This window comes from Bos indicus, chromosome 1 (genome assembly GCF_029378745.1).
Source record: "Bos indicus isolate NIAB-ARS_2022 breed Sahiwal x Tharparkar chromosome 1, NIAB-ARS_B.indTharparkar_mat_pri_1.0, whole genome shotgun sequence".
Taxonomy (NCBI): domain Eukaryota; kingdom Metazoa; phylum Chordata; class Mammalia; order Artiodactyla; family Bovidae; genus Bos; species Bos indicus.
The window spans coordinates 146,049,943-146,071,121 of record NC_091760.1 but is presented as its reverse complement, the minus strand read 5'-3'; the positions used below and the strand labels follow the sequence as shown (position 1 = coordinate 146,071,121).

Below are 21,179 nucleotides of genomic sequence, written 5' to 3'. Positions count from 1 at the left end.
GGTGATTCAGGGATTAAGGCTCATCCTTTCTTAAAGGTGAAGTTTCCGATTTCTCACTGTCCTTCAGGAGGACGTCTCTGGGGTGACCACCCCCGGGTGGGTGGGGAGAGCCCCCAGGCCTGTGTCAAGGCCCCCTGACCGGGGTGCAGACCTGGGATCCCTAGGAGGCAGTCAAAGCAGTGGGGGCTGTGGAGGTGGAAGGTGGGGGTGCAGGGGTCCTGCAGAGACTCCTGGAGCCCTGGCACCCCCTACCCAACCAGGCTCACCCCCTAAAGCTGCCCTTTCCTGTCAGTCCTCTGGCCTCCCCGCTGTGGCCACACGCAGAGCCTCCAGCTGCCTGGACCCCAAACAGAGAAGCGCACGCTGCTTGCCCCTTGCCCCTGTGTGCGTCCAAGTTATGAGCCCAACCATGGCTGAGTACACTGAGCTGAAGGTGACCAGCTCACAGTCACACCACTGGGGGGGCCAAGGAGGTCACCCTTCAAACCAGGGCTCCTCCTGGTGACAGAGAGTGGTGGACCCTTACCGCCAGCAGTGGTCAGGTTCCCACGGAGCTGAGTGTGGCATTGGTCAGGGTCGAGCCCCTGGGAGATCCCTGACTCTCCCCGTTCCACAGAAGTGCTGCTCCCCCAGAGTCAGGACCCCCATTGCCTGGTGCTCTGCTCTCATGGCCCCATCTTGTGTGGTGTTGGGCGGGCGCCATCACCCCCAGGGGCCCCGCCCGAGGATGCTCTCCAGGGTCCCTTCCCCACTCCCGCCATGCCCATGTGGAGGCCCCTGGGCGACTCCTGCCCAAACTCCATCCTCTTTCTTCAGCTGCAGCCCACGCCACATCTCTCCCCTTTCCTCCCCCCACAGCCCTCTACCTGCCTTAACCCTTCCTCAGATGGGGGACTTCTCCTGAAGACAGGGGTGGGGGCTGCGGGGTGCGGGGTGGGGCCTCTCTGCAGTCTGCTCTGAATCCAGGCTGGATTGCCCAGCCCCTGCAGACATCCTGGGGTGGTTTTGGGGCTGGAATGCTGGCCATCTGGGGGGACTTATCTCCCAGCGGCCCCCACTGCTTCCGATTCTACAGTCAGGGTGTCAGGCTTGTTCTCCCAGCTCCTCCCCAAGTACAGGGGACGGCCTTCAAGCTCCCGATTTTCCTCCAGACCTAGAAGAGGGGTGTGGATGGATGGCGCCTGGCCGTGGAGGCACCTCTCAGGGCCCTGGACGCTTCAGCCCCTGAGTCCTCCTGTCGCTGCAAAGGGCAAGCACAATGTGGGTTTAACTCCTCGGAACGACGACCACAGAAAGGAGAGTGAAAACCTTTATTTGGAAAAGTCGCCCACATGAACACGGTTGAGAAAAAACACAGAAAGGAGTAAAAGTAAAACTAAAGAACCAAGAAAATCTTCAATGAAATGTAGAATCAAATCACTTCCTTGAGGAAAAAGGGCTTCGGCTTGTTTCTGATGAAACGCCTCACTGAGCCCCAGGGGCTGCGGCCAGGCCTCCGGTCCTGGGGTGGGGTGGGGCAGGATAGCACCTCTGCTCTGGGGTTTGCTGTCTGGGCTTTGCCATCAAGGAGGAGTCGTGGTGTCTGCTGGCAGGTGTGAGTGACAAGAGCCTCATGAGGGGGGTCAGCTCACCAGGGATCACGCTCCTGTGTGAGTTCCCTGGAAGACCTGACTTTGGGGTGAGCGAGAGTTTCCTGAAGGACTCTAGGATCGGAGGGAAGTCAAGCTCTGGGTGGTGGTGGCGGGGGGTGGTGGGGAGGGAAGGCAGTGACAGCTGACCCCAGAAAGGACAGAGAACCAGGTGCCAGGGCTCCGACTGGGATGAGGGGACGTGGACAGGCAGCAAGAGGAGGGCACTTCGGGTGCAGGTTCAGGCAGGCAGCAGGAGGGGGCCAGCAGATCCCCAGCACCGACACTCTGCTCTGGGGGGGTAGGCAAAGCATAGAGCATCGAATCATGGCTTTTCAAGCTTTCCCTTTAAAAAATCCTAGCTAGTCGGGTTGGTCAGGAACGTTGGGTCCCCTCTTGCATCTGTCTCGGTGGCAGGGGCCAGGCCACTAGTCCAGCGCCACCTTCCTGGACACCGTCTGGTAGAAGACGCCCCGCAGCAACGCCTGGTAACTGGGCACGCGGAACAGGTGGCGCTCGCCGAAGACCACGTCATACTCAGCCGCCTTGCCAGTGACCAGGACACGCACGTGGGGCTCGTTCACCTGGCGGCCCACCACCACCGCGAAGATCTCCACGCCCGCCCGCTGGGCCTCCTGCACCGCCTTCTCGATGGCGGCCGGCGTGGCACCTTGCGAGTTGCCATCCGAGAAGAGCAGCAGCCTCTTCTTGGCGGCGTTGGACGAGGCCTCGCGGTAGAAGCGGGTCACGTAGCCCAGGGCGTCCATGACGTCGGTGGCGTCATTGAAGAAGTCCATGGAGTCCACGGTGTTGGCCAGCACGGTGTAGTTCTGCAGGAACTGCAGGGCCGCGCGCTCCGGCCGCTGCTGCCCCGTGCCGCTGTACTGCACCACTGCCACACGCACGTCCTGGCCCGGGTCTGTCCGGCTCGCTGTCAGGAAGCGCTCTGCCAGCCGCTTGGCAAAGCGTTTGGTGATGTCAAAGTTGTGGCTGCCCACGCTGGCGGAGCCGTCCAGGAGGATGGTGATGTCGGCCGGGGAGGAGAAGGTGACTGCGGGCGGAGCAGCTGTGAGCGTGCACCGCAGGCCCTGGGGCCTGCCCCGCTCCCTATGGCCTCCAGACCCTTCTTACCCAGCGCCCCCCGCGAGCACCCCATCCACCCCCCAGTACTCACTTGGGCAGCTGTAATCTGGACATTTCTTGTCTGTAAAAGAGAAAACCCCACAGCATGACCCAGCGATCACAGGGACTGCTGTTCCTCCTGTAACCCCCCAGCAAGAGGACACCTGGCACTTCTGGGGCAGAGGCACAGCCACCACTATCTCCACCCAACAGGAGGGGTGTCCCTTATTCCAGAGGGGGGCCTTTGGGTGACAGAAGGGTCCTCCAGGCACCAGCCCTTCCAAGAGCAGGGAAACCAAGCTCAGGGCAGAGGAAGGGTGCTCTACAGCACGGGCCCCATGCCACAGGCCCCAGATAACGCTGACTCCACTGTGCCAGTCGGGGCCCTGAGTCTGAGCCTGAAGCACTCTCTAGTTGCTGACCAGCAGCTGCAGTGTGGACTCAGCTCTGATCCTGGGCCAAGCCCAGATGGACGTGACAAGTGTGTCCCTTACGTGGGACCCTCTGAGGGGTCTCAGGCTCCAAGGCCCACCACTGCCCACACATTTGGGTGCACCAAACCTCAGACCCCAGTGCACACGTGTGCAGTGGGAGGCCACGGTACAGCCCACACCCGGGGAACACCTGTGTGGATGCCGAGCCACAAGGGAGTCAGGCCACAGCCTGTAAAAAGGGGGAGCAGCTCAGTGGGGAGCGGACATGCTGTTGGCCATGGGCATCTGCTGCCACAGCCAGAGGTCACAGCAAGCGGAGAGCGGAGAGCAGAGCCACGGGGCCCGCCTGCCACACTCACCTATGCAGATCTGGGCAGTGATGTTCTTCAGGAAGCCATCGTCCAGAAGCTCGGCGTAGTTTTCCTTGACCAGTGAGATGCCCGGCCGTCCCTGGGGTGCCAGGCCTTGGCAGGAGATGACGTTGAGCTGGTCGGAGCCCGCGGCCAAGCCAAAGACATCCTTGATGCCCACGGAGACCACCTGGGGAGGGGGACAGTGTTGGTGTGGCCCTTGGTGGGGACAGTCCCCGGGGCCCTTGGGCGTGAGGGCAACAGTGTGGTATGGAGGCCGCCCCACCTGGATGTCAGGGCCGCAGAGCACGCTGAGTGGGGTGGTGTCCCTCTGGGTGTCTGAGCGGCCATCGGTGATGACCAGGGCAATGCGGTTGTTCGGAGTGGGTGGCAGCAGCCGGCTCCGGGTGTACTGCAGGGCCTCGCCCGTGAAGGTGCCGCCGCCCATCCACTGCAGCTTCTTGATGGCCCTGCAAGGCCACAGTACCATTAGGGTGGGAACCAGGAGTCAGGGGGCCAGGGTAGGGGTCAGGGCCAGAGCAAGGCCAGGGTCAGGGGTCAGGGCCCAAGTGGGCCTTGGGCTACGATGCGTGTGCAGGCACCAAGCAGCCACACTCACTCCTTGAGGTCCTGGGCATTCCTGATGTTGGGGTCCCTCAGGTCCACGTGCTCCTGCATCTGGTTGTGGCTGTACTGCACCACGCCTGCATGCGACTGCCCAGGCTCAAACTGCTCGAGAGAGAGCCGCCACCATGAGGAGCACCTCCAGGGATCCACGGGGTGCTGGTGCTTCTCCCTGCTCAGGTTGAGCCTCCACCCACTCCCATCCCGGGTTGGACTGGCCCCCAGGCCCCCAGCTTGCTCTTGTGCACTGCTGGGCTGGAGGCTTTGGCTTTTGAGAAACAAGGCATCTCTCTTGCGGCCCCCAGCACCCGGCCCTTCCACTCTGGTGTCAGGACAGACCCCTGCCTCCCTGGGAAACTTCATCCCCAAACGAGGCCAGGGCGTCCGCCTCACCTTGACCAGCTCATCCTTGCTCAGCCGGTCAATGACCTTGACGATGAAGTCCTTGGCGATCTCGAAGTTCTGTAGGCCGATGCTCTCAGAGCTGTCCAGCACGAAGAGGATGTCGATGGGCCCGCACTTGCACTCTGCAGGCAGCAGGGTGCAGTAAGCCTCGGAGCCCCTCCCAGGACCCCTCCAAAGCAGGGCAGAGAGGGGTGGGCGCTCAAGGACTGGGGTCATGGATAGAACTCCGGTCTCCCCATCCCTGGTTGCATGAATGACCAGGGGAAGACCGGCAGGCCAGCACCCAGGGCCAATCCAGGGGAGGGGAGGTGAGTCCATCCCCCAGGTGAAGAGTCAGACTCACCACAGCAAGCTGGGAAGAGAAGAAAGAGGCGATCATATGGTGTCAAGACTAACCCCCCAGCCAGCTCCCCCTGCACCCCTCCTGACTTTCTCATGGGAGAACCAGGCGTTGAGACTCAACCCCCAGCCAGGCTCCCCTCCCCCCCTCCCCCCAACTTCCTCTCAGGAGGGGCCCATGTCTGCCCTCCTGCCTGCCCGCACCCCTAGTCAGCATATGGCAGGACGTTCTTTCTCATCAGGGTAGGTATCAAGGGGGAGACACTCACAGCACATTTTCATGATGATGTCCAAAATCTCGCATTCCTGGGGGTGAGGGAAGAGATACTCCCAGGAGACGGAATTGGTTCTCCTGTGGCCCTCCCTGGGGAGTGAGAGGCTTCCCAGGGCTCAGGGGGTGAGGCCAGCCCTTCAGGTTCCCCTCCCCTGGGACTCCAGCTGGGACCACAGAGGGGCTGGGCTGGGCAGGGTGTCCCCCTTCCCAGGGCATGCCCTGCTCTACCTGTGAGGCCCCTGCCTGCGAGGCATGGACATCTGATGTGGCCTCTGATGTGTGGCCACAGGTGTCTCACTGTGGCCATCACGTGTCCCCCTCATGGCTTTGTATGTTCCCTTACGACCAGCACACATCCCCACTGTGACTGTCCCATGCCCCCACGGCCCTTGTGTTAGCTGTGGCCTCCATGTGTCCCCCATGGCCTCCACATGTCTCCCTGTGGCCATCTTGTGATCTCTGCTGCCGTCAGGCTCCCCACCCCCACAGGAGCCTTGGCCAGAGTGGTCAGTCCCCAAGGATATTCACAATACTTACGTCTGGCCCCGGTGGTCCCACGTGTCCTGGGGGTCCCTGTCAGAGAAAGGATGGGAGAAGGATTGTCAGGATGGACGCTGGGGCCATGCTGATTCCTGGGCCGCAAATCTGACAGGAGCCCTTGGCTGATCCCCTTCATGCAGGGTCCCCCAGCCCTAGGGGGAGCCGAGGCTTCTGCACCTTGAAGGCTGGGGAACCTGCTACTGTCGTCCACCTGGTGACCACTGTCCGACTGTCCTTTCCTGGAGGTCAGTGGGAGCTCACCCCACCGCGGAAGAGTGTCCCGGCGGGTCTAACGGCGCCACCTTGATGGGCAAGGTGCCCGGCCTCACCCAGGTACCACCTGAGGCCCTGCCATGCCTGTCACAGCTCGCCCGGAGACCTGCCTCCCCTTCTTCCCACCCCTTCATGCTCAGTCCCCCAGACCCTGAAACTGCATGTCCCCCTAATCCTCCTGGAGCCCATCTCTAGAGCCTTGCTCCCAGGTTCCCACCACCCCAGACTCCACAGCCTCAGGGAGGGCGCCTGCCCGCCCATGGACCCACCTGGGGGCCTTCAGGACCTCGGTAGCCCTTTGCTCCTTTGGCGCCTCGTGGAGCAATGTCATTATTCTGGAAAGACACAGTGCAGTGTTGTAGGCTTGCCACGCATGGCCAGACCAACTGCTATGAGCCTGGCCACCACCCCCTTGACCCCCAGAAGGCTCAGCCACCCTCGGAGCCACGTTCCCCTATGGTCTGTGGGCTCTGGGCCCTCGAGGCCGAGGTTGACTGAGGATGTCGCCAAACGCAGTGGGCTTTGCACTCACGTCCTCTCCGGGGTCCCCGGCTTCTCCCTCGTCCCCCTTGAGGCCAGGGTAGCCTTTGGTGCCCTGCAGGTGACGGAGAGCACATAGTTAGGGGGAGCCGGCCCAGGGTTGGGGTGGGTGCTGCGGCTCTGGGGGCAGGCCTCTGGGGCGGGCCATGGAGAGAACAGATCCCGAGGGGAGTGTCAGGCAGCAGGGGACCCGGGGCTGAGCAGGGCCTAAGGAGACACGACGCGGGCGGGGCCTTGGCGATGAGCAGGGCTGTGTGCGTCTTCACGCGTTTGCTCAGGTGTAGGAGCAATGTGCTTGCACGTGCATGTGTGCCTGTGTGCACCTCCCACGGCCAACAGAGCAGATGGTGCGTACTCACGTTTATCCCAGGAGGACCTCTGCTGCCTGGATAGCCCTGGGGGGAGGTGGGAAAGTCACATCAGTCATACCTGTCACACCAGAGGGGCAGCCCCAGCCAGAGAGCCATGAGCCCCACTGGCTTAAGGGGGGCATCAGGCAGGACTCTGGGTACTCACGGGAAAGCCGGGGAAGCCTTCAGTGCCATTCCCGGGGGGGCCGTCTTCACCCTGGGAGAGCAGACAGAGTCCAGCCACTGCAGTCCTGGACTCGCCCAGGCTGGCTGCTTTCAGATTCTGGGCCCCAGGCAATCTCCCGCCCAGGATGTACCCTTTGCCCTGTATCACTCACCCTCTCACCCATCAGCCCGGGGTCTCCGGGGGGGCCTGCAGGCCCCGGAGCTCCTTTGGGGCCCTAAGGAGGAGAAAATGAAGTGGACTCTGGGTAGCAAGCCACACAGGCTCGGAGGCACGAGGCCTCCTGGAGGAAAGAGAATTAAATAAGTTAACATGTTTTCATGCAGCACATAGATTACTCAAAGAAAGGCTTTTAAACCTGGAATCCTGGAGGCCATGACACCTTTGGGCCTTAGAGGCTACACCTGCCCCATGTCCACCCAGGGAGTGACCCAAGAAGGAGGTGACCAGAACAGGGACAGGGACCCATGGGGTCACTGGGGGATTCACACCCAAGAGCCCAACCACAGTGGGTGGAGGAGCCAGCAGACACACCACAGGCATGGCCAGCACCAGAATGTCAGCAAAGTTGAAAAATCGTTAAGGTCTAAGTTCATAATGAGAAAAACAACAAAAAATCTTCTCAAGTCAAATTCATAAGGCATAACACGCAAAGAAAGAAAAAAAGGAATTTGGAAAAAAATAAGTCAAACTGTTGATGCTGTTTCTCTCTGGGTGGGGGTGGGGGGGGGTTAGATTTCAATTCTCTTTCTTTCTAATATTTTTCTGCATTTTCTAAATGTCGTCAGAGTCACACATTCCATGAAGTGAAATGAAACATTTATGTGTAGGAGCCCAGGGGGTTCTCCCAAAGAAGTCTGGGTTGGGGGAGGAGGGGACAGGGGTCAGGCTAGTCCCTCCTGGGACAGCGGCAGGGAGGGCTACTCACCTCGGTCCCAGGGGGTCCCTCATCACCTCGGTATCCTTTCGGCCCAATGGGGCCAGCCTCGCCCTGCAGAGGGAGGACACACCCGATGGGCCCCTTCTGACCCAGTGGCCCCCAGCCCCACACCCAACCCTTGCTGGCTGCTCCATCCTGCCGCTCCCTGGGGACCATCGCCTGCTTTCTCGTCCAGGCTCTTGGTCCCCGAAGGACTCCACAGATCCCTGACCTATCTTGGGATAGGAAAGGGATGGGAGTGGCCCTGTGCGGTGATGCCTCCTGGTCCCCAGTGGTGCATCCTGGGAACTCAAGGAACCACCTGAGACACGGAAACACCAAACTGGGTGGAGCTCCTGGGGCGCCCACTGCGGGGGGACAGGGATGCCCACCTCGGAGGAATGCAGGGCGCCCACTGCGGGGGGATGGGGGCACCCACTGTGGGGGACACGGGGTGGGCGAGGCCTGGTGGCCGGGTGCATAACAGGAGAACAGGACCCTATCCTCAGTTTCTCAGTGGCCTTTTCTTGCGATTTGGGAAAACATATTTCCCAGGACCTTCTGCATGGACCCTGGTGTCTGAGCCAACCTCCTGTTGGGTCTGGAATCAGGAGGGGCTTGTGGGATCCCTGACAGGGTCAGGAGAATGGAGCTGAGTTCAGAAGCAGAAGACCTGGGGGCCGAGAAGTTGAACGTGCAGGTGACCAAGTGCCACCTGGGTTGGGAGCCACTGGTCCAGGGGGCACCATTCCCAGTTGGTCACAGGCTGGGGGGACACAGGGCCCCCTCCCGAAGGAGGCAGCCATTCCCAGCAGTGTCCAGGGTTCCTGCGGCCTAGGAGGGGCCTCCCTTTGCCCCGCACTCTCGGCAGCTTCCTTTTATTGTGGCGACCAATTACTCTGAAAACTAACGTGGCTGGGATGCACCCAGGACCCCACGCCGGGTCCCGCTTCCAGCGTTTTGTGCCTTTAGAGTTTGGATGACTTCCTGATAGTGCCACAGGAAGAACCTGGGCAGAATGTGTCAGCACCACTGGCCAGGAGCGGTCATGGCTCCTCAGTTACCATCCAGGAAAGGCCAGGGCCTGGGAGGTGGCCTGGCAACAGGGCCTGCTCAGCCTGAGGCCACAGGAGTCAGTTGTCGGAACGGGGTGGACACGGAAAGAGCAGGGGCAGGGGCGGGTGACAGTCTTTCCAGAAAGAGACACATAGAGATGAGGGGCTTTAAACCTGATGGAACTGCATTTCAATCATTGACACAGACTGCACTTGTGTGCATTGTGACAACGGGCTGGCTGTTCACTGAAAAAGCCACGCAGGGCAAGCCCACCCCTCTTCCACTGCTGAAGTCTACATTCCTGACAAATCAGAGGTGAGCAAAACCACACTGAAAGGGGTGAGTGCATCTGTAAACCTTTGTTCACAAGCAGGACAACCTCAACTGCAAGGGAACCCAGACAAGCTCAGGACAGATGAGAACAATGTCTGCACCAGGGGGGCAGCCCCCCATCCCCCACCACCGCGGAGAACACAGACCCTGGCGGGAAGTGATCACCTGCATGAACAGCCCAGCAGAAACCACACTCAGCCCACACACACACCAACAGTCAAACCGGGAGACGAGTAAATGTGCGGAGCCCTGGTCTCATCACAGCTCATGTTGGCAGAGGTGTGTGTGCAGCTTGTTTTACACTCTTGGGGGAGTGTGAGTGGGGGCCAGATGGGCAGGTAGGTAGGATTATTTGGCAAATGTCAACTCATACACACAACATTGGGGCTAAGACATTTTGCTGCTAAGAATTTACGTTCTGGATATTGCCTTGAAAGTTCTTCGGGATGGATGGACAAGCAAGTGGGTGGGCAGATAGATGGATGGATGGATACATACATCCATGGATATATGACAGATGACTAGACAGATGGAGAAGGGGATGACAGAGGATGAGATGGTTGGATGGCATCACCCACTCGATGGATATGAGTTTGAGAAAGCTCCGGGAGTTGGTGATGGACAGGGAAGCCTGGTGTGCTGCAGTCCATGTGGTTGCAAAGAGTCAGACACGACCGAGCGACCAAACTGAAAGGACACATGTACACAGGTGATGGGTGGATAGACAGATAAAGATGGATAAACACATGGATGGATGGATGGATGACCTGACTGAACAACAGATGGATGTTGATATTTTTGACAGTATTTTTCTGTAAAGCAAAATACTGCAGACAATCTACACACAGTCCATGCGAATGATGGGGGGCAGGAAGCAGACCCTTCCAAGGATGCCAAAAAAGAGGCCCCATCGCAGGCCAAGTGTATCCAGCCCCGGCTGCAGCCTGCATCTCAGGGGCCCTCAGGGGCTTGTGGGTCCCGCGGGCAGCCCTCACCCCACGGGAGGTGGTGGGTGGAGTCCGGGGCCTCGCAGGACCCAGCTCCCCTGCCGTGCATCTTCACCACGCACGTTGGTCCATTTGCTATGTGTTCACGTGCATATGGTCTGTCTCCCCACTGAACTGCCAGCATGCCTGCCCCATGAGGGTGGCACCAGGCTGTGTGCTCCCCTTCAAGTGCTTCTCCAGGGCGGGCTGGAGCTCGAGTGGGTTCTGCAGACCTCTTCCAGGACCCACTGGCCACCAGGAGTGCCAGGACACCATCAGAGCCCCAGCATGGCCTGGCCAAGGCCACCCATCAATGTGGTGTGGCAGCTTCGACAAACCCCACAGCCAGGCTCCTGCCTTGTCCCTCTGGCCAAGGCCTGCTCAGTGGTGACAGCCCATCCCAACCTGCCTTGCCTCCGTGTGCATTCTGTCACCCCACATGCCCTCCTCTTGCAAACCAGACCCTGTGGCAGGACCCAGTCAGGGTCTGGAGAAGATGGGCTGAGAGTACCAGTAAGAGGTGGGGAGCCGTCGGGCCCGATGCTCCCTGGGGGAGTAGTCTCAGCTCTCCCATCCAGCTGCTCATAGCTTCCAGCCTATTCCCCGACTGCTCCTCCACCCAGCCCACTGCTTCCTCAGGCCTCCACTGTCTTCCCCTCCCCTAGCATGGCCTCTAGAAGGTCACGCCCAGGAATTCTGGAATGTTCCTTGGACTGACACTCCCAAGTCAACTTCCTGCCAGCATCTCACCCCCGGGGCTCCAAACCCCGAGGGAGGTTTACACAGTTCATCTCCGGTATGGTGCCTGTCTCGGCTCAGTCCTCCGAGACCTCGCCCGTCTCCCCAGGCTGGAGGGGTCCCCAGGGCCCAGGCTCCAGCACGCCTCTGCTGCTGCCAGCCCCGCCCCCACTGGTCTTGATGGCTCACTGCCCGGCTTCCACCCTCACTGATCTCTTCTAGCACTAGCCACACCAGGGCACCCTCCCCACTCTGAGGGCAGTGTGGGGGGCAGCATGGGGGGTCTTTGCTCAGGGCTGTGTCCTGGCAGTGCCCACCCAGGGACAGGGCTCCCTCTGTGAGCACTGGTCCACCTTGCCAATCCGTACCAGCCCCCTGGCCGCCGTCCCCCCAACCCCAGACACCCCAGGTCTCCAGGCCACACCCCCACAAGGAAGCACCTGGGTGTGCAGTGAAGAGACCTCCCCCTGCATCTGTGAGCTGCTCCCATCTGGCAGCACCACGCCCTGCCCCCGCCACCACCGCCAGCCAGGCTTCCTACCGGGTCACCGGGGACACCGACGGGGCCTTCTCGTCCCTGGTCACCTTGGGGTCCAGCTTCACCCTGGGGAGGAAAAGCCACTGAGGAGGAGACGGAGGAGGATGGCTGCCCTGGGGGCCACCGGCTGAGGCCCGGCAGCTTCTGTCATCCGCTGCGCGTGGCCTCGCTTCCTTCTCACCCCTGTCCTCCAACGTGGCACGTGCTTGGCCATCAGGGGACTCGTGTTTTCAAGGGGCCATGATGAGGGGCCGATACCCCTGCCAAGGCCTGGAGGCAGCTCATTTCCACCCCTACCCCCCCAGGGAGGGGTTGGGGGTGGCGCTGGCTACACTCCTTTCTGTGAAATGTAAACTCAAGAACAAGCAAGGCGATGCTGACGCCATGGTGGGCGGAGCAGGGAGGCCTAAGGACTCGCGTTCTGCCTCTAATTCAAATCTGTTGCTGACCTTTCTCTGCAGCTTGGGGCCTGGGGGACGAGGTCCCACACAGGCAGTGGGTGGGAGAGGGGGATCTTTGGGACATGGGAGTCCAGGGTGTGGGTCACCCACATCTCAGGGCCAGAGGATCACGGTGGCCTGTCCTTGATTCTGATGGCGTGACCCCAGTCTGGCCCGGTCTCTGCCCCCCTACCCCCCGAGGGCATGGGGGTCCCAGCTTGGGGACAGTGACTCACCGGGTCTCCTCTAGGGCCCCGTGCACCTGGGGTCCCTCGAGGTCCTCTTTCCCCAGGGCCGCCCTGTGTGGAGGGAGCAGAGGCGGTGAGGTGTGGGGTGGGAGCCCGGGGCCTGGGCTCGGGGCTGTCCCCCCAGCAGATGCCAGGATGTGTGGTTTCTCCATCTCATGCCCTGCCCTGTCCACCTGGGGCCACGTGGGCCACACCAGTCACACCGGCCACTGACTGGTGAGGCTCAGAGCACCCGCTCACCCTCTCTCCGGGGGCTCCGTCTGGTCCTGCATTTCCCTGGAGTAAGAGGAATCAACATGAGTTCGTCAGCAGCAGGATCTCTGCTGAGTCTGGGGTGTCACGGGCGGGAGGGCTCCTACCTCATCGCCGGCTTCTCCCTTCTCTCCCGGGGGACCGGGCTCTCCAGGCTCACCCTGAGAACGACAGCACAGACTGTCTCCTCCGACCCTGCGGCCTCCCAGGCACGGGCACCCCCACTCATCAGGGAAATGTGCACGCTCACCTCATCTCCAGGCGGCCCCGTGCTCCCGGGCCTCCCAGGCTCCCCGTCTGCTCCGGGCTCACCCTGGAAAGACCTGAGGGTCAGCCTTCAGGAGGCCGTGCCTGGCTGTCCTGGGGGCCCATGGGCCCACGCTGGCCCCCCTCACCCAGGCTTCAGGCTGCGGTCCCTGACGACCCTAGCCACCCACATCTCTGCACCAAACCCTCTTCCCAGGTTCAGACACTGCCCATGGCAGGGGCCAGCCAGGCCCTCGGGAGCAGAAGCCTGGGGTCGCCAGGCTGGGGGCTGGCACCCTCAGACCTCAGCCACACTCCAGGACATCCGTGTTGCTAGGATGCGTTTGGGACAGAATCCGTGTTACTCCTCCAACTTTTCCAGTACTTCCTGTTGCTGAAAACCCAGAGAAATATCAGCAACAGATTCGAATTAGAGGAAGAACGCGAATCCTCAGGCCTCACTGCTCTGCCTGCTGCAGTGTGAGTATCTCCCTGCTTATTCTTGAGTTTACATTTCACGTGAGCAGGTCGATCCTGGGCTGACCAGAGAGCTGCAGGCTGCAGGGACGGTCTCGAGGTGCCCAGAGAGGCCTCGGACTGACGGGCAGGTGCAGGAAGTGCAATGGGGGCGGGACACACCCAAGGCTGGGCACCCAGTGCTCTCCTGGGCAGAGGTTCCCATGCCCATCCCTGCCAGCCCGGGAAGGGCAGTGGGGCCTGGCCCCCACACTAAAGCCGAGAACCTGCTTCCAGAAGGAATTTCTCCTCAGTGCCGGGCAGGTCGTGAAGCCCCAGCCGGGCCCACCCTCTGTGGGCTTGAGTCACTGACCTTCTGTCCTTTCAGTCCGAAGGCACCTGGGTCACCCTTGGGCCCGGGGGGTCCTTGGATACCCTGGAGAGAGGACTCAGAGTCAGAGCATCGTCTGAAACGGCAGCCACTGGCAGCCACTTGCCAGTGAGGGACAAGCCAGCAGGGCAGGTCCCCAGGCCACAAGGCATGCGTGACTTTGCATGGTTGGCAGGAGGGTTGAGGCAATTTTCACTTCTGAGAGCTTACAGCCTTAAGATGTGGGGGAGAGAAAGTGACTTACATCGAATCCGGGCGAGCCCTTGCAGCCTGGCAGGCCAGGGAACCCTGTCTCCCCCTGCAAGGAGGAAGGTGGGTTTGGGGAATCAAGCCTCTCAGCTCTGGCTCATCCACCATTTCCCAAGAAAGTTCCCCCCAGTGGAAGACGCTTGGCTGGGTAGCTTAGGGTCCACTGGACCTGAGGCTTGGCAGGAATCAGCAACAGATTCTAATTAGAGGCAGAACGCGAATCCTGCCTTCCATGCTACCTCAGAGGTGCCCAGGGTGGCCACCCACGAGACCCCTACCCACCCACCTCCTAGAGGATAGCCAGCCTGGCCCACCATCCCTTCCCCGAAATATGTGCCCCGCCTTCACCCTCCCCGAGCTGAGGGTAACCTTCATGCCATCCACGCCGTCCATGCCACGCTTTCCCTTCTCGCCCTGAGAAGTGAAAAAATCAAAGGTCAGACGAAGGTCAGACTGCACCCCCACAGGGCAGTGTCCCCACCGGCTGTGCCCCTCCAGCATCTCACCTTGTAGCCTTTGGGTCCCCTGGAGCCCTGTGGAGATAGAAAGGGAGGGTGAGGGGCTTGGTCTCCCCATTGTGGGGTGAGGCACCCCCAGCTCATTGCAGCCCCGCCACGCTGGGAATGGGCAGCATTGTCCTTGTCCAGAGTAGGGGGCCACTCCATGCCCCAGGGACACATCCCAAAGCCGCAGGTCACTCACCTTCTCCCCTCGGCTCCCTTTTTCTCCCTACACAGCAAACAGAGGAGAGGAAGGGGCTGTGAGGGGTGCTGGAGGCCTGATGCCCTAAGGCCCAGGGCAAGGCCGCGTTGGGGAGGAGAGACCCACCTTCATGCCCTGGTAGCCGACGGGTCCAAGGTCCCCAGGTCTTCCCTGCAGCAGAGGAGGGGAGAGTGTTAGACATCCCTGGGAGCAGGAAACCCCCACCCAGCCCCCTCACTCCCCACCCTACTCAGGCCTGGTCAGCTGGAGAGACCTGGCAGGCTGACCACTGACCTGTGTCCAAGAAGCGCCCTGCTGTGGAAGCCCAACCCCACTCCTGGGGACTCTCAGTGGAGCTCCAGGGAAGGAGAGACACAGGGCGCCCCCCCGGGGTGGAGACCACCACGGCTGAAGCAGAGGCCACCTGCTGGCCGACCCCTGACACCTGTCCTCTGTGAGCAGGTGGGCCTGTGGGGGGCGGCTGAGGGGCGTGGGGGTCTGCCCGGGTCGGGGTGCTGGAGGGCCAGCTGTGCTGTGTGCCCCCAAGTCCTCATCACCCACAGGAGCCGTGTCCTCTGAGGATCAGGCCACATGGTGCTCATGAAACCAGTCATCCTTCTGGAAGTTTCCACAGTCTGGCTCCCTGGCCTCTGGCTGCTCAGCGTCCCAACCCCTCAGTCAGGTACCCGGCACTCACAGGGTCTCCAGCTTCTCCTTTCTCTCCCGGGAGCCCCGGCTTCCCTCTTTCTCCCTAGAACAGAGAGCAGATCATGGTCAGAGGATAGATTCCATTTATTTCTAAAAAGCTGGCGAAAGGAAGACCCTACTTGCTAACAAAAAAAAGTCTATGAAGCTATTCCATCCCATCTCCAGCATCTACGTGGTTTCCAGGCACCTTTCCCGTGGTCCAGGGTGTGAGGCCAGGCCCAGGGTCTCTGCCACACACTCTGCCAAGCCCTGGGGCTGCCCGGGGCCAGCAAAAATAACCCTGACTCTTTTCTGTCTGCCTGTTCTTGGTGCCGTGCTGGGTGGGAGGGCAGGGTGGATGCAGCCTGGAAGCCCCCTGTGGGAGGTTGGCCACATGGCTCCATGGCCACTGGACTTGATACTTTCCAGGAAAAGCCAGAAATATAGAATTTCATGAGTGAGCTCCCGGGTTGTGAATACTAGCAACGAATTTTGTTTTCCAGTCCAGCCTCGGGCCCATGTTTGCATCCATCCCACTGCAGGCCCACCTCCAGGAGCAGAGCCACAGGGACACTCACTCCAGGAGGGCCATGCCGTCCACCACGGGAAGGAGGCTGGGGCAGCAGACTCCACGCCACGGCAGCCATGGCCACCACATCGGCTGTGAGGTCATCACGCCCAGACACTCTCCCAAGGCTGGGACACCTGCTCAGCACAGCAGGTGGGCGGTGGGGCTGAGGGCAGCTGCCTGAGGTCCAGCTGCACCCCTAGACCTGGCACTAACCTGCAGGATATTTCTCCCAGGCTTCCCCCTCCATCAAGGTAAGCACCGGCAGGATGTGCCACTTACCTCGTACCCGGGGTCGCCTCGAGGCCCGGGGGGTCCTCTGGCAGGCTGCAAGACACAAAAAGAAGTCAGTGGGGGCACCATTGGGACAGCCCAGGGGTTGGGACGGGCAAGGGCCACACTCACCTGGCACTCGAAGGAGCAGCACTGTAGGACGGGAGGAGGACAGAGGGACATGTCAGGAAGCGTGGGCACGGCCACGCCGGCCACCCGCGCTCAAGCTGCTGGTGGAGGAACGGCGCTGGTGATGCCAGGCCGGGGGGCGGGGGGCGGGGGGACGCGCTTACCACTTGCTCCACATTATTTTTCTGAAAAGTGAGAGAGAAAAGTCAAATCAGCTTCCGTTCCTGGGCACAGGGTTTCCGGCACCTGGACTCGGCGGGGTGCTGGGGCGGGCCTGCAGGTGGCGCTCACGATCATGTCGGTGATGGTGTCGATGGTCTGGCTGATGACTTCCTCGGCGTCTCGGCTCTGCCCCCAGTCAGCCGCCGTGAAGTTGCGCCGGTACGTGTGGTCCGTGGCGATGATGCTCAGACGTGGCTCCTGCCGTGGATGCAACCAGAGCGAGGGTGAACGTCAGTGACAGTAGGAGCACCGGGCCCTCCCCTCCTCTGCTCCCCCGGAGCCCAGTCCCTCGGGCTATGTCCGTACCCCTCTCCCATTGTAGTCCCTGGGGACCCCCTCCCTCCACTGCAGGCCCTGGGGGGTGCCGCACCAGGTGGTCGGGTGTGATGGCCACGGAGAAGACTTTGATGCCCAGATGCTTGGCCTCGTTCACAGCATCCTCCAGGCCCCCACAGGGCTCCTTGTAGCCCTCCAGGGGGTGCCCGTCAGTCACCACAACCAAGTACTTGTTCTCCTTTAGGTGGGAGCCCCTGCAGGGTGTGGGGGAGGTGAGGCCACCTGTCCCAGCCTCCTCAGGCCACCGCTGACCCTCACAGCTCAGGGCCCCATTGGGACCACATCAGTGAGACCCTGAGGCTGGAGGTGAGGGGCAGGGGGCTGGAGACCCCAGAGGGAGTTGCAGACCCAAGGGTGGCTCTCAGAGCAGTGTTTCCAGTTTCTCTGTGCTGATCTGGCCACAAGATGGGCTTACGGAAAGGGATAAGAGTTGGACCATAAAGAAGGTGAGCACTGAAGAACTGATACTTTTGAACTGTGGTGTTGGAGAAGACTCTTGAGAGTCCCTTGGACTGCAAGATCAAACCAGTCTGAATATTTGATCAAATCAAACCTGAATATTTATTGGAAGGACTGATGTTGAAGCTGAAGCTCCAATATTTTAGCCACCTAATGCGAAGAGCTGACTCACTGGAAAAAGACTCTGATCCTGGGAAAGGTTGAGAGCAGGAGTAGAAGGGGTTGACAGAGGACGAGATGGTTGGATGGCATCACTGACTCAATGAACATGAGTTTGAGCAAGCTCCAGGAGATGGTGAAGGACAGAGGAGACTGGCAGTGCTGCAGTCCATGGGGTCGTAGAGTGGGACACTACTGAGCAACTCAACAGCAGCATAGGAAAGGATATTAAAACAGAAAATAAAGTTCTGTGGGGTCACATTTCAGGTCCCCTCTGCCTTCAGTGGTTGAGGAGACAGTGGATAGCTGGAGGAGGGACAGAGTGGTAGAGAGTGAGGGGGCAGGCTGGTTGGTGGCCACCAGCATGACCCCCTCGGGCACTAGGTCTGCTCTGGGGACCTCAGGCACCAAAGTCCGCCAGCCAGCGGGCAGCGACCAGGCAGCGCTGGGCGCTCCCCAGGCAGAGATACGGCGGTGGGGGGCGGGGCGTGGGGCGCCACAGGGCGGCAGGCACTGACCCCACGAGCAGCTCCTCCAGACCCTTCTTGATGGCGCAGTCGGTATAGGTGCCCTTTCCGAAGTACTTGACGGCGTCCACGCTGCTCTTAAGCTCGTCGCGGCCGCTGGGCATGCGCGTGAGCCCGCGGATGATCTCCACTTCGTCGCTATAGTGCAGCGCGCCCGCATTCCACACCAGGTTGCGGTCACAGCGGTAGTACCTGCGGGCCTGGGATGGTGAGCGGGCCTCCCCACACCCCGGCCCGCTCTCCTCCCCTGCTCAGCGGGGTCACCGGTGGACAGACGGCCGGTCCTCTCTCACGCCGAGAGGGAGGAGCCTGTGGCCCCGTGAGCAGCCCCGAGACACTGGTCCCCGCGCCGGGGGTCACATAGTGGGGAGACGGCGGTGGCCAGGAGGGCGGGCCCAGCCAGCTAGTGACCACCACGTCCCCTGATCTCCAGGGCCTCAGATGAGGAGCCGTGAGCCAAGACCCTATCCCAGGACCATGGAATGGGGGACAGACCCTGCATAGACAGCAGTGGAGCCGGTGACAGGGCACAGGGGGAGGGAGGGGATAGGACCCCTGGATCTGAGTGGCTTCTTCTCTCTGCCCTGGTCACTTTGGCCGAGGATCTCAGGTGGTAGCCAGGCTCCTTCAGCCCATCAGCAGACGGGTGACAGAGGCCTCCGTGGGGCGCCAACAGCCCCAAAGGCAGGAAGAGCCCCCAGTTAACAATTGGAGTGAATGAAGTACGGGGCCAAAGCCCCCCAGAGTGGGATGCTGGGTCACCTGGCTGCCCCGTGCCCGCTCTACGAAACTTGTCCACACCTGGGCCCTCCCTGGTCTTCATAAACCCGGGCATTTCAGGAGGTCTGGGGTTTCAGTCCCACCGTGCCCTGCATTGGGCAGACGGTCCTCCTTCCCTGCAGCCTTTCTGGTGGGTGGGAGGCTGGGGGCCTGTGTCAGTGGGTCAGTGGGTCAGAATGGGAGGAGGCGTGGGGCCTGTGACGGTGGGGGAGATGGGGTGGAACCTGGTTCTGAGCTTAGCCCGCCCCCTGGCCTGGCCCCGCCTCCTTGCAGGCGTGTCCCGTCCTCGGCCACACCCGCTGCCAGGGGCTCCCCCACGTGTGAGTGGATGGATGGATGGATGGAGCATGTTGCCCCCATAGCCAACACCAGGCTGGGGCCCCTCTAACCAGGACACTGGACACAGGGCACACTGAGACCTCGGGTCTGGGACTTGGGCTGTGACCGTCTACTTGGGCAACCGTCAGAGTCCAGGTGGCTGGTGAGGGGCGCCCCCTCTAGGTACCAGGCAGACCCACACGGCCTCAGGCCAGCTTCCCAAGCCGGCTCAGGGTTGGGGAGGGGAGCTGTTCAACCCTGCGTTTGGGGAGTCCAGGCTGTAGCACTGCCCCCTTGGCTCTCCTGGCTAAACAGCCGGCTCCATCTCAACTCAGTCTTTTTCTAGCCCATCTGAACCACACAGCCCCAGGGGAAGGGACTCGAGTGGCCTGGCCAGCACTGCCCTTCTCAGATGGGGACACTGAGGGCCAGCTCTGCCTGCTGGCTGTGGCAGGGGAGACACCAGCCTGTCTCCCCCGCCCTCCGAGAGGGTGGTGGACGGGAGGAGGAGGACGAGGTCCTACCTGTCGTTCAGGTTGTCAATGAAGCGCTTGGTGAAGGACTTGACCTTGTCCACCAGGGCCCCATAGGGCTTCAGCCTCAAGGCCACGCTCTCGGAGGTGTCCAGCACAAAGAACAGGTCCACAGGGCAGTCTGGGCCAGGGACAGGAAGAGAGGCTCAGCCCTGCGCTCCCCCTTCCCCAGGGGAGCCCCCCCGCCCAGCCCCACTGGCCACTTCCCCAGCCAGTCACCCCCTTATACCCAGTCAGGCCCCAACACTCCTGAAAGAGCAAGGAGACGTTTCTCATTGTGTTTCCAAGTTGAATTTAAAACTACCAGGGAGGGGCTTGACCTTCAGGAGAGGGTGGGTAGGACCAGGTGACCGTTTCCTGACTGACCACAAGGAAGGAATCAGAAGGAGCTGATGATGGAGGCAGAGGGGGTGCAGCGCCCGCTGAGGACAGACACTCAGGGGGCACAAGGGCTGAGACCCGGTGAGGCCCATCCTCCTCCCCAGGGTCCCCCGCCAGCTGGGCCGCATCTAAGTGCTTGAGCATCATGGCAGGGGCCGGGGTCCCCTGGACCTCACACCGGATGCGTCTGGTCCAGGCCGGCCTCGCCCAGCAGACGCGGCAAGTCCACTCACCTTGGAAGGCGATGGCCCTTGAGGCCACGGGGTCATCCTGCGCGGAGGCCCAGCAGGCCTGCAGCAGCAGGGGGAGCAGAGCGCGGGGCAGCCTCATGTCACTGGCCGTCGTGTCACCATGGAGCAACGGCCGGGGGCAGGGTGGGCTGCAGTGACCGTGATGCTGGCCGCGCAGAGAGAAGTCGTGTCTGCTCCCGTCCGGAGTTTCAGCCCAGGAGGGAGGGAGGGGTGGAAGGAGGAGAGGGTGGAGGAGGAGCCTGGTGGGGGGCGTCGCTCCCAGCTCTGGGTGAGTCACTCCCTCTCCCCTCCCCCTGGAGCCCTCGCTGCAGGATTTACCTCCCTGGTTTATGAGGACTTTTATTTGCTTACGGTTCTCATGTTGAGTTTCAGAAGTCTGAAAAAGAGTGCATAACCCAAGACGAATTTCCCTGAAACATGTTTTGGGCGTTTCCAGTCTTGGCCTGGGATCCACCGGCCTCTTCACCTCCCCCTCACTAACCAATTTCTACAAAGTGGTGCTGTTTGTTTAAATGTTTCAACTCTGTGGATATGTCTGACTTTCGAGCTGTCATATAAATACCTCTTCAGGGTTTACATATTGACAAAAGATCTTTCATTTTTACTCTGGGGAAGCACAGAACAATAACGACACATACATTAGTGTGTGCGTGTACTCAGTTGCGTCCGACTCTTTGTGACACCATAGATCCAGGCCCTCTGTCCGAGGGATTTTCCAGGCAAGGATACTGGAGCGAGTTGCCACTTCCTTCTCCAGAGGATCTTCCTGACCCAGGGATCCAACCCACGTCTCCTGAGTCTCCTGCACTGGCAGACAGGTTCTTTACCAGCTGAGCCACTGGGGAAGCTGGAGTGCGTGTGTAGACAGAGACACAGTGAGGAGCCGAGGCCCTGCTTCTGAGGACAGGTGTGAAGGCCCCACTCTGGGGCCTGCTGGGG

At 61.1% G+C, this 21,179-nt stretch overlaps 1 protein-coding gene across 1 annotated transcript; it reads right to left on the bottom strand.

The window, feature by feature from the left end:
* Positions 1–1,296: 1,296 nt before the first annotated feature.
* Positions 1,297–20,459, bottom strand: COL6A1 (collagen type VI alpha 1 chain). Its single transcript, XM_019963589.2, has 35 exons — positions 20,223–20,459; positions 19,600–19,729; positions 17,969–18,169; positions 16,867–17,026; positions 16,566–16,694; positions 16,439–16,459; positions 16,278–16,298; positions 16,155–16,199; positions 15,315–15,368; positions 14,744–14,788; positions 14,618–14,644; positions 14,422–14,448; positions 14,285–14,329; positions 13,911–13,964; positions 13,649–13,711; positions 12,824–12,886; positions 12,681–12,734; positions 12,562–12,597; positions 12,310–12,372; positions 11,637–11,699; positions 7,992–8,054; positions 7,218–7,280; positions 7,046–7,096; positions 6,889–6,924; positions 6,522–6,584; positions 6,259–6,324; positions 5,714–5,749; positions 5,172–5,208; positions 4,907–4,915; positions 4,552–4,685; positions 4,154–4,263; positions 3,821–4,004; positions 3,544–3,724; positions 2,803–2,832; positions 1,297–2,679 (listed from the first exon to the last, which is right to left on the bottom strand). The coding sequence occupies exons 1-35, from the start codon at positions 20,317–20,319 to the stop codon at positions 2,057–2,059; spliced, it is 3,084 nt and encodes a 1,027-aa protein (XP_019819148.2). The 5' UTR covers positions 20,320–20,459; the 3' UTR covers positions 1,297–2,056.
* Positions 20,460–21,179: the final 720 nt, after the last annotated feature.